The 11,593-nt window shown below is 52.8% G+C and overlaps 1 protein-coding gene and 1 long non-coding RNA gene across 7 annotated transcripts; one reads left to right on the top strand and one right to left on the bottom strand.

The window, feature by feature from the left end:
* Positions 1–1,097: 1,097 nt before the first annotated feature.
* Positions 1,098–8,370, bottom strand: PRR14 (proline rich 14). Of its 6 annotated transcripts, none has more exons than XM_016193905.2 (12): positions 8,078–8,268; positions 7,240–7,311; positions 6,978–7,146; positions 6,000–6,118; positions 5,738–5,927; positions 5,180–5,223; positions 4,875–4,939; positions 2,276–2,858; positions 2,067–2,136; positions 1,878–1,969; positions 1,593–1,664; positions 1,098–1,492 (listed from the first exon to the last, which is right to left on the bottom strand). In XM_016193905.2, exons 2-12 carry the CDS (start codon positions 7,260–7,262, stop codon positions 1,213–1,215), a joined length of 1,707 nt encoding a protein of 568 aa, XP_016049391.1. In that variant the 5' UTR covers positions 7,263–7,311; positions 8,078–8,268; the 3' UTR covers positions 1,098–1,212. The 6 variants fall into 6 exon arrangements, with proteins under 6 accessions (XP_016049391.1, XP_060029050.1, XP_060029053.1 ...); XM_060173067.1 differs by having other exon boundaries at positions 4,875–4,987; positions 8,078–8,265; XM_060173070.1 differs by lacking the exon at positions 8,078–8,268 and adding an exon at positions 7,712–8,011 and having other exon boundaries at positions 4,875–4,987.
* LOC132533110 (uncharacterized) lies at positions 8,321–11,265 on the top strand. The gene is made up of 3 exons (XR_009544997.1): positions 8,321–8,419; positions 8,940–9,036; positions 10,867–11,265. It is a non-coding gene; the product is annotated as an uncharacterized LOC132533110 (long non-coding RNA).
* The last annotated feature ends 328 nt before the right edge of the window (positions 11,266–11,593 follow it).

Raw genomic sequence — 11,593 nt, 5'->3', positions numbered from 1 at the left:
TGCAAAAGAATTCTCAAAGCAAAGAGCATGTGGGGCTGTAGAGGCCCAGGTAGGAGTTGCTATGACAATGTGAAAAGCTCTGGTCCTGTGGTATCTTTCCCTTTCTTTCATCTGCCTTTTTCTTTTTCTTAATTGAATAGAGACAGAGAGAAATTGAGAGGGAGGAGGAAGAGCTAGAGAGATACCTATAGCTCTACCTCACCACTCATGAAGCCTCCCGCCCCCCTTGCAGGTAGGGACCAGAGGCTTGAACTCCGATCCTTGTGCACTGTAGTGCTTGCACTTAACCAGGTGTGCCACTACCTGGCCCCCTCTGCCTGCCTGCCTGCTTTTTTTTTTTTTTTGCCTCCAGGGTTATTGCTGGGGGTTGGTGCCTCCATAACAAATCCACTGCTCCTTGTTACTGTAATTACAGCTGTTGTTGTTAGACATCTGCAGACCTGCTTCACCACCTGTGAAGGGACCCCCCCCTGCAGATGGGGATCCGGGGGCTCAAACTGGGATCCTTATGCTGGTCCATGTGCGCTTAACCCGCTGTGTTACTGCCGACCCTGCCTGTCTGCTTGCTTTCTTTCCTCTTTCTTTCTTTCTTTCTTTCTTTCTTTCTTTCTTTCTTTCTTCCTTCACTACCAGAGTTATCACTGGAGCTTAGTGCCTGAATTACTCTACTGCTCCCAGCAGCCTTATTTTATTTCCTTATTTATTTTGAATAGAAGGTGAGTCAGAGAAGGAAAGACACCTGAAGCTTTCCCCCTGCAGGTGGGGAGTGGAGCCTTGAACCCAGGTCCTAGTGCATGGTGATGTGTGCTCTAATAATAATAATAGGTGTGCCACCACCTAGTTCCCTATTTTTCCTTTTCTCTCTACTTCTCTATCTGAATGGGAAAAAAAAAAAAAGACCTGGGAGAGACGAGATCGCAAATGCGGGAGATCATGGCTCTGCAAAAATAAAACCACCCCCCATGGCCTGTGTATAGCCAACCCTCATCAACTTCTCTAGTCCCACTTCCCAGTCTTTGGGAGCCTAAGGAGAAATATGAGACGGTGCTGCCAGGTACCATCAAACCCGGCTAGGAACACACACATACACACACAGATCAGAAACATATTGAAAACTTTACTAGAAATATAAAGAAAAAACAACTGCCTTGGGGGTGTTGCTTCCCTGGGGACGGATGGACAGATGGATGGATGGACAGATAAACCAAGCACCTAGGTCCAGTGACATCGCTCCCTCTCCACGTCCTCCTCCTCCAGGAGTAAGGCATCCAACTCTTCTAGCCGCTGCTGTAGCAGGGGTCCCACATCTGGGCTGGGGGTAACGTTGGCCTTCAGGGTCCTTCCAGCTGTAGCCCGGACCCCTCGTGTTGGCCGCCTGGATCGAGGGAGGCTGCTGTCCCGAAATTCCACAGCCCGCCGGAGCTTTCTCGAGCCAGTGAAAACCAGAGTCCCGTTACGCTCCCGAGGTTCCTCAAAGATGGTTTCAAATGTCCTGGACCAGGCAGAGGGGTGGCGAGGCTGGTTACCAGCACAGCCCCTGGCTCTTAGCCTTCCCTCTCTCACACCCCCATGCCTTCCAAGCAGCGCCTCACCTCCTGCTGGTTGGTGACTGGTAGTTCTTGTTGGTGTAAATTTCTTCTAAGCTGAACTCCTTCTTGTTCAACCTAGGAGCAAAGAGCAGAGAGTAACTGAGAATGGTGGAGTTGGCGGGGCTTAAGAAGGCTAGACCAGGCCTGGTCTGTATTCCTGGGATGTGCCAGGGGCCGGAAGTGCTTCCTGTGGGACACAATGCCAAACAAGAATCATGTCTGTGCCCAACCAACTCTGAGACCAAGCCGCACTTCCGGCGGAAGCTCTGAGGCTACACCTGCTCTCACCTGACTGGTCGAGGCAGCCCCATGGGTGTGAGGTTCTGCTGAGACTTGGCTGGTGTTCTGCGGATCCTGATTCTAGAAACCTTCCCCATGACCTATGGAAATGGGGTGGTAGGGTCAGACTACATCTGGATCCGGGCTTCTCTTATGCCTTTACCCCCCTCCCCCCCCCCCCCCCATCTACCCTCCTACCTTGGTCTCAGGGTCTGAAAGCACCTGGTCCTTAGAGGCCCGGGGCACCTTCCTTTTGACTGAGCCCGACCTGCAGAGAAGCTGGTCAAGGAAGGCTGGGGCACTAGTGGTCTCCAAGGCACTAGTCCCCTGGCTGCCCTGTGCACACTGAGGGAGGAGTCTGGGCCCAGGCAAGGCAGGGCTTCAAGGCGGTTTATGGAGAGCACTACCTGGCTTCTGCAGGCTCAGGGAAGGAGGCCGTGGACACCGTGGCTGAGCATGATGTGGCGAGGGGAGGAGAAACTCCCATCCCTCCAAGAGGGAAGACTTCCTTCCGGAGACAAGGCCGAGGTGGTGGTGGGGATCGGGCCATCTCGCCTCCACCCACTGTATGCCTCCGGGGCCGGAGCCGGCTGCACTGAGGCGGAGCAGGCGGCCAAGTACCTGAGCCTCCCAGGTCAGGGCAGGATTGGCTTCGGCCTAGAGACGGCTTTGGGGGAGGTGGTGGGGGGCTATGGTCTTGGGTCCGCCACTGGCGGATAGGGGGCCGGGGACTGACGGTCTCAGTGGTCAGGGCAGCCATAGACTGCTCCTGCTCAGCCTCTGAGATGGCGATCTTCAACTCCAACTTCATGGGGGATGATGGGGGTGGGGGCCTCGGGGCCTTGTGAGGTGTGAGGAAGATGTCAGCGAAGCTCTCCAGCTTGGAGCGGACGGAGCGGAAGAGGGGAGCCAAGCCCCAGGGACTGAGGCGTGGACGTAAAAGGCTGGATGAAGGTGGTGTTAATGGGGGCTCCAGAAGAGGATCTGAGGCTGAAGAGAGGAGTGGAGGAGAGGTGTGGGAGGAGGGGGCTTGCCTCAGCTACAGGGGTCTCAGCACCACTGCAGCTACCTCCATTTCCTCCCATGGGTCCAGACTTCTGCCCACCCTTTAAACGCTAAGCCCCAAGGGCAGGGCTAGATAGCATGATAGAGCCTCTCATGCTGAGGCTCCAAAGCTCCAGGTTCAATTCCCAGCACCACCATAAGCCAGAACTCAGTAGTGCTCTAGTAAAAAACAAAACAAAACAAACAAACAAACAAAAAACAACAGTGGTCCAGGAGGTGGCACAGTGGATAAAGCATTGGATTCTCAAGCATGAGGTCCCAAGTTCAATCCCCGGCAGCACATGTACCAGAGTGATGTCTGGTTCTTTCTCTCTCCTCCTATCTTTCTCATAAATAAATAAATAAATAAATTCTTTAAAAAAAAAAATAAGCCCCAGATTTTAGAAATCAGAGACCCAAAGTTGAAACTCAATTTTCAGCTGCTTGGAGCTAGTGCAGTGTTAAGAGCATTGGCCTCTTAAGCATGAGGTCCCAAATCCAATCCCTAGCATCACATGTGGCAGAGTGATACTTTAGTTCTCTCTCTCTTTCTTTTTTCTTTCCCTTATTTATTTATTTATTTATTTATTTATTACCAGACCACTTCAGGGGCCGGGTGGTGGTATACCTGGTTGAGCACACATGTTACAAAGCACAAGGACTGGGTTCGAGCTCCTGGCTCCCACCTGCAGGGGTAAAGCTTTGCAAATGGTGAAGCAGGGCTTCAGGTGTCTCTGTGTCTCTCTCCCTCTCTTTTTGAAAATTTTTAAAAAATTATTTTATTTATTTTATTTTTGAGAGAGATGCAGAGAGAGAAAGACACAGAGAGAAACACCAGAGCCCTGCTCAGCTCTGGCTTATGGTGGTGCGGGGGGATTAAAGCTGAGACTGCGGAGCCTCAGGCATGAGAGCCTCTTTGCATAACCATTATGCTATTTACCCCTGCCCCTCTCTCCCTCTCTATCATCCCCATTCCCTCTCCATTTCTGGCTGTCTATATCCAATAAACAAATAAAAATTTAAAAAAAATGTATCTTCACACACTTCTGCTTCAAAAGGGTACTGAGCCCCTTTCCTGACACTTTTAAATAAAATAGCTTTATTTTAAAATTAAAAAAAACATTTTATTGTGGTCCAGGAGGTGACGCAGTGGCTAAGGCACTAGACTCTCAAGCATGAGGTCCTCAGTTCAATCCCTGGCAGCACATGTACCAGAGTGATGTCTGGTTCTTTCTCTCTCTCTCTTATCTTTCTCATTAATAAATAAATAAATATTTTATTGATTTTTATTACCTTTATTTCTTCATTGGACAGAGACAGCCAGAAATCAAGAGGGAAGAGGAAGATAGAGAGACAGAGACAGAGAGACACCTGCAGCCCTGCTTCACCACTCGCAAAGCTTTCCCCCTGCAGGTGGGGACCACTGATTTCATGAGTAAGTGGAGGAGGAAGAGAGAAAGGGAGAGAGGTCAGGACATCACATTTGGTATTAGGAATTGAACCTAGGACCTCAGTCTCTCAAGTCCAGAAGTTGAATGCTATGCCACCTCATCTGACACTTTTTTTTTTTTTGCCTCCAGGGTTATCACTGGGGCTCGGTGCCTGCACTAAGAATCCACTGCTCCGGGAGGCTTTTTTTCCCCTTATGTTGCCCTTGTTTATCATTGTTGTTGTTATTGCTGTTGTTGTTGGATAGGACAGAGAGAAATCGAGAGAGGAGGGGAAGACAGAGAGGGAGAAAGAAAGATAGACACCTGCAGACCTGCTTCACTGTTTGTGAAGCAACATCCCTGCAAGTGGGGAGCCGGGGGCTTGAACCAGGATCTTTATGCCAGTCCTTGTGCTTCCTGCCATGTGTGCTTAACCCACTGAGCTACTGCCTGCCCCATGTCCCCATCTGACACTTCTAAACGCAGTGAGTGTTTTCTAGAGTCTCTCTTTCCACGTGTCTTAAGACCTTACCTGGTAGTGAGCTCTCCAGATGGCTGGCAGCTGGGAAGGACGGCTGGAATGAGGCCTCTAGGTCCCTGGATGAAGAAGGTCCTGGTTGGTGAACCATTCTCAGGGGCTCAGCTCTATGGTGAAGGGTCAAAGTCAAGGCTGGGCAGTGGGGGAGGAGGGAGGCCCCCAGGTTTAGATACCACCTGAGCTAGCTCCTCCCCTTATCTCCTGGAGCTTCTGAGAGTGACATAAGGGAGCAGTGGACTGAGCCTAGAGCCTGGTGCTAACTGGCTGGTCCCTTGAAGATCCCTTCCCAGGCTTCTTACCTTCCTGCTGGGACCAAACGGCTGGACGTCTGACTGGTGAAACCCTGGATATAAACAGGGGTTGTAAGGGCCAGGCGGTGGCAGACCAGTTGAGCACATACTACCTTACATGAGGACTTGAGTTCAAGGCCCCAGTCCACACTTTTACCTTCAAGAGTGTTAAGTAGGTTTTTTTCTCTATTTCTTCCTCCCCCTCCATTTCTATCTGTCCTATCTAATAAAAATTAAAAAGATAAAAGGGAAAAAAAAAGGAAAGAAAAATGGCCAATAGAAGTGGTGGATTTGTAGTGCACCAAGCCTTAGCAATAACCCCGGTGGCAATAAAAAAATAATTAATTAAATTAAATAAACAATGAGTGTTTGTGGGGCATCGGGAAAGGCCCAGCTGGTCTCCCTGAGCTCCCCGCCTCCCAACTTTCAGCCTCCAATGCCTCTTCATATAGGACTGTGGTCTTCCGCCTAAAATGCTACCCTCCACCCCACACTCAACCCTCCTCCCAAGTCTTCTACACCGGGGTGTATGCTGACCACACCCGCCCCCCCCTCAACATTTCCTACCTCAGCTGGGGGCCTGGAGTGGGCAATGTCCTCTAGCACTACCACCAAAGTGGGCTGGGGGGCCCGGTCCACCTTTTTTGAACGGCCCTCCTCTGGGCCAGGGGTTGTCCTGGATCGCAGCCTGTGGCTGGCAGGGTGGTGCTGGGCACGGCTCAAAGGCTGGCGACATAAGTGCAGTCGGTCTGGAGGCCTACGGTGGGAACAAGAAGATCAGAGGGGCTCAGCCGTGTCCCCAGCTGACCTCCCATCCCGTCATGCCTACCTCTCCTGGGAGGCCCGGGAGGGCTGAGGTGGCTGTGAGGCAGGCTGGCTGCAGACAGAATCTCCAGGGTTGCTGCGGTGCCTTGGCAGGGAGGGTTCCTCTCGGGATGCCAAGGGCACCTACGGAAGAAGATGGTATCAAGAACAGGTGGTGTGGCACATCTGGTTAAGCACACACAATGCAGTATGCAAAGACCTGGGTTCAAACCCCAGTCCCCACCTGCAGGGGGGAAGCTTCATGAGTGGCAAAACAGTGCTGCAGGTGCCTCTCTTGCTTTCCCTTCCCTCTCAGTTTCTATCCAAAAAGAGAAAAGGAAAAGAAGAAAGGAAGAAATGGAGCCAGGTGGTGGAATTAGGTTGGCTGGAGAGGGGCTCACAGTGCCGCCAAGGTGCCGGAACTGATGGCCAGAATTGACTCAAGATCCACAAAGAGGAGAGGTAAGACAGCACGGCTGTTATGCAACAGACTTTCATGCCTATGGTTCCAAAGCTCCAAGTACAGTCCCCAGCATCACCACAAGCCAGAGCTGAACAATGAGAGAGAGAGAGAGTCTTGAAGTGGATTAGAGGCCAGACATTCCAGCACCTAAACTGGCAGTGTGGGATAATCTTACTGTGGGGCTGTTGGGGGGGGGGGGAACGAAACTGGGTGACCTTGGATGAGTCATTGCATTTCTCATGTGGGGCCTTTGTTTTTCTCATCTAGGCAATGGAGCCCAAGACCTGAGCCTCTCAGTCTGCTGCCAGACTGCCTAGAAGCTGGGCCTCGAAGAAACCAGAAGAATCTTAATGTGGTGCCAGCCTAAGAGGGCTGTTTGGTGGAGTAGGGGCGAGACAGAACCCCTGACAGATTCTAGGTGGCAGAGGGAGTCGCCGCCTGAGCCACGGTTGCGGGAATGAGCTGTCTGGACCTTCCTAGTCGTGTGGTCTGAGGAGGGACCTGGGGGACACTGTGCGCCTCTCTGATCAGGGGTCTCACCCTGTGGGCAGCCATAACATCTTCCAGCACCACAGTCAGGACCCGCCGGGAGGCTTTTTCCAGCGGGGAAGGGGCCCCGTGGGGCTGGAGCCTCTGCCTTTTGGGGCTGCGGGCTCCCCATAGTGCTCGAGTCAGGGGCTGGCGGCACAGCCGTCGACAGCCAGGCGGGCTGCAGGAGGGAAGCAGAGGACGGTTGCTGGAGTCTGTCGTCGGCTCTGTGGTTTCCCCGGGCTCAAGACAGGCGGGCGGGGTTCGCTCTCACCTGGAGTCCCCCGGCAAGTCCATGGGGGAAGCAGCGGCTCCGGGGAGTCCCTGGGGGATCCCAGGCTGCAGCCTGGGGCAGGGGGGGAGCGGGGGGGCGGGGGAGCGGGGAATGAGGGCCAGTCCCTCCCTGGGGGCGCCGCCCTTCATGTTCCCCCCCAGCGGATCTGAGAGCCCTCGGTCCCGAGCCCTGGGGCACGAAGGGCGCCCCCAGCCGGCCGCCTGGACGTCTTCCCGCTGCCGCCGCGCTCAACGGATCAGTCACCGCATCCCTGGCGCCCGGACAGACACACATCTGCCGCCAGAACCAGGACTGCAACGGCCCCCGGGTCTCCCATGGCCCGAGCCGCCCGGGGCCTTTGTCCCTGCAGATTCTGGGATCGGCTGGATCCCGGTCGAGGGAGACTCGGTTTCCGACAGACCCCTCTGCGATCCTCATCCACTCTGAGCGAGTGGCCGAGGACGGTGCCCACCTCCCCGAGGATCCCCTGGACTGGCACCGAGCGGAAAGAAGCCTACAGCGCGGCTGCTCCAATCAGACGCCGCGCGCGGATCTCCTCGCCCCGAGCCGAGGCTCAGACAGGGGCGGCCCGAGCCAGAGCACCACCAACTCAGTCCGGATCCCCAGGGATCCACTGTCAGGCAGATACCACCCCCTACGCCGCAGGCCGCGAGGTCCCGCCCACAGACCCTCCCTCCCTCCCCACCGCCGGGATCCCCGCCCAGCACACTCCCCAGCCTGGGGCCAGATGGCTCAAAAGTTCCCTTTCCTCCCAGCCTCCCTCCTTTCCCCCGCCCTCCCTGCAGCCGCTCGGTGCCCTCCCCCGTGTGCAGCTCACCGCCGCCTCCCGCAGCTCCCGGGTCTTCGACGGTTCCCACCTCCGGCTCCTTTAAAAACAGCCTTACCCGGCACTGCCCAACCGCCGCAGGCCTTCTTCTCGGAGCCTTCGGGCACCGCCCAATCGCCGATCCCCGTCTTCCGGGGTGGTGAGAAACGAAGTGAAGCTGCCTGGCAGCCATCATCCCTAGGGGCATGAAGCCAAATTGGGCGGCGCCGCCATATTAGTTGAGGGCAGGCGGCGCAGTTTAGGGTGAGCTGAAGTGGACCGGGCGGCATCCCTTTCCGTAGACCTGTCACTGGTTGAAGACCGAGCCAGAGTTTCTAAATTATGACAGGGAAGGTAGTGGCGCTAGGCAGCCGCCACGTTTGTTAAGGGCACCTTCCGGTCCTTTCCGCCTTAAGCCAATAAACGTGAGCTGGGTGCTAACGACGTGTGAAATCCCCAGTTTCTAGAGAGGCCCCTTTGGGAACCCTGATTTGGTTTCTGGCTTGAGTTTTTTGGCCTGGTGCCCACGTCGCAGGAGTCGGACAGCGCTCGCGTGGTGCGGGCCTGGAACTAGGGCTGCGGCCGGTGGTTCACAGCGCAGCGCGCTGAGCCCGCTGGGGAGGAGGCTGGGGACCTCGAACTTCACTTTCCCTGAGTTGGGTATCCCTCCCAGGAGTGCGGGCTTCTGTGGCCCGCCCAGCAAGTTCGGTCTAGGGGTGTCGCAGCAGGAGACCCAAACCACCCTGAGGTTCTGTGTCGGGATGGCCTCCCCCGTTTGCGGGGTGGGGGCTGTAAGTAGTCCTTAGTGGTAATGGACCCGGGATCCCATCAGGATTCCCTGCCTGGGTCAAACCACTACTTGCTTTCTGGTTAGAACAAGAGCACCTGCAGCCTAGAGTCCTAGATCTGAGATTGCAGTGCAGAGGGATCGACCCAGCCCAGCATAATTCTCTCAGGGAATCGAGCTATAGGTAATGACACAGGAGAAGGGGACTCGGGGGTTGGGATATATCAGTCTCCTTGGAAAAGTGTCTGACTTGCTTGTCTGAGTTCCATCCCCACGTACTCGAGTGATGTTCTGACTTTTCCATCTCTTTCTCTCATATGAAATAATATTCCCCTACACCCCCGCCAGGTTATCGCTGCGGTTCCGTATCTGCACTACAAATCCACTGTTCTTGGCGGCCATTTTTTTCTTTCTAATTCTTTTTATTATTTGTTTTCCCTTTTGTTGTCCTTGTTTTATTGTTGTTGCACTTATTATTGTTGTTGATGTCGTCATTGTTGGATAGGACAGAGAGAAATGGAGAGAGGAGGGGAAGACAGAGAGGGAGAGAGAAAGACAGACACCTGTAGACCTGCTTCACTGCCTGTGAAGCGACTCCTGCAGGTGGGGAGCCGGGGGCTCAAACCAGGATCCTTAGGCCGGTCCTTGCGCTTTGCGCCATATGCGCTTAACCCGCTGTGCGGTATACCGCCCGACCCTCATTTCTTTCTAATTCTTTTTAGGTAGGACAGAGAGAAATGTAGAGGGGGGGAGACAGGAGAAAGATAACCACCTGCAGACCTACTCGTGAAGCAGACCCCGTGCAGTTGCACAGCGGGGTCTCTAACCCAGGTCCTTGAGTTTGGTAGTATGTGAGCTTAACTGGGTGTGGCACCACCTGGTCCCCTCTTGACCTTTTTTTCTTTTTAAGATAGAATCATAGACCACAGCATCGAAGCTTCCTTCCATGTGGGGGAGGCAGGTCTCGAACCTACCTTATGCACATGGCAAAGCAGCACACTATCCAAGTGAATTCTCCCATCGTCCCCTAATTTCATTTTTTGAAGTTATTTTATTTTTATGGGGCCAGGTGGTGGTGCACCTGGTTGAGCGCACAATTACGATGCACAAGGACCTAGATTCAAACTCCCAGTCCCCACCTGCAGGGGGAAACTTCACGAGGGGTGAAGCAGTGCTGCAGGTGTCTCTCTGTCTCCCTCTATATCTCCCCATTCTCTCTTGATTTCCAACTGTCTGTATCCAATAAGTACTTTTTTAAAAAGTCAAAAAAAGTTATTTTTATTTATCATGAAAGAAAGACAGAACCAGACCATCACTGTAGCACATAAAATATTGGGGATCAAACTCAAATTCAAGGCTTTATTGACAGAGAAACAATGATCACCTTCTTTCTTTAATATTTTTGTTTGTTTATTAATGAGAGGGTTGGGGGAATGAGAAAAAGACAACCAAACATCACTTTGGTATATATGCTACATATGCTACTGAGGATTGAACTCAGGACCTCATGCTTAAGAGTCGAAGGTTTTACTCACTGCTCTACCTCCTGGACCACAATGATCCACTTTATCAAAGGCAGAATTGGAGAAAGATGGTGCAAAATGAAAACACCCCAGATTCATTAGCCAAAGATATATCCAGGTCCCTTTCCCAGGATTTTGACAACTCTAACAGAAGGCAGGCTGTAGTGAGACTTCGGGGGGGGGGGGGGGGTGTAGGCCACTGCTCTTCCAGCTAAAGATGTCTTCTGAGTCAGGAATTAGAACTGACTGGCAGGTGCCTAAGGATGTTCCTTGGGGACATGGGGGTACTTCACCCAGCTGTGAGCACTTAGAGAACTTTTTTCTGTGGAAGTTGAGAGGCCCAACATGGTTAAACTTACAGGTGCTTCCCAGGCTTCAGGTAAAAAAAAAAAAAAAAAAAAAAAAAAGCAGAGCACAGCTGAGTTGAGGTTTTATTTTGCCCTCAGGGCCTTGTGTCTGATAACATTTTTTTTTTCCTTTTTCAATTTCAGTTGAAAGAAGATAGACTGGGAAGTAGCGCACCTGGTTGGGCACACATGTTACAATACCAACGACCAGTGTTCCAGCCCCCTGTTCCCACCTATAGGAGAAAACAGTGAAGCAGGGCTGCAAGTTTCTCTTTGTCTCCTTTTTTTTTTTTTTTTTTGCCTCCAGGGTTATCGCTGGGGTTCAGTGCCTGCACTATGAATCCATTGTGCTCCTGTGGCCATTTTTTTTAAATATATATTTATTTTATTTATTTATTCCCTTTCATTGCCCTTGTTTTACTGTTGTAGTTATTATTGTTGTCGTTGTTGTTGGATAGGACAGAGAGAAATGGAGAGAGGAGGGGGAAGACAGAGAGAGGGAGAGAAAGACAGACACCTGCAGACCTGCTTCACCGCTTGTGAAGCGACTCCCCTGCAGGTGGGGAGCCGGGGGCTCAAACCGGGATCCTTACACTGGTCCTTGTTTTTGCGTTGCGCCACCTGCGCTTAACCTGCTGCGGTACAGCCCAACTCCCTCCTGTGGCCATTTTTAAAAAATTTTTTGATAGGGTAGAGAGAACTTGAGAGGGGAGGGAGAGATAGAGAGGGAGAAGGAGAGAGACAGAAAGACACCTGCAGACCTGCTTCACTGCTTGTGAAGTGTCCCCCCACCCCAAGGCGGGAAGCCAGGGGCTTGAGCCAGAATTCTTGCGCAGGTCCTTAAGCTTCACACTGTGCACTTAACCCGGTG

This window comes from Erinaceus europaeus, chromosome 15 (genome assembly GCF_950295315.1).
Source record: "Erinaceus europaeus chromosome 15, mEriEur2.1, whole genome shotgun sequence".
NCBI lineage: Eukaryota > Metazoa > Chordata > Mammalia > Eulipotyphla > Erinaceidae > Erinaceus > Erinaceus europaeus.
Note: the sequence above shows the minus strand (reverse complement) of the source record. Positions and strands in the feature narration are given on the sequence as shown.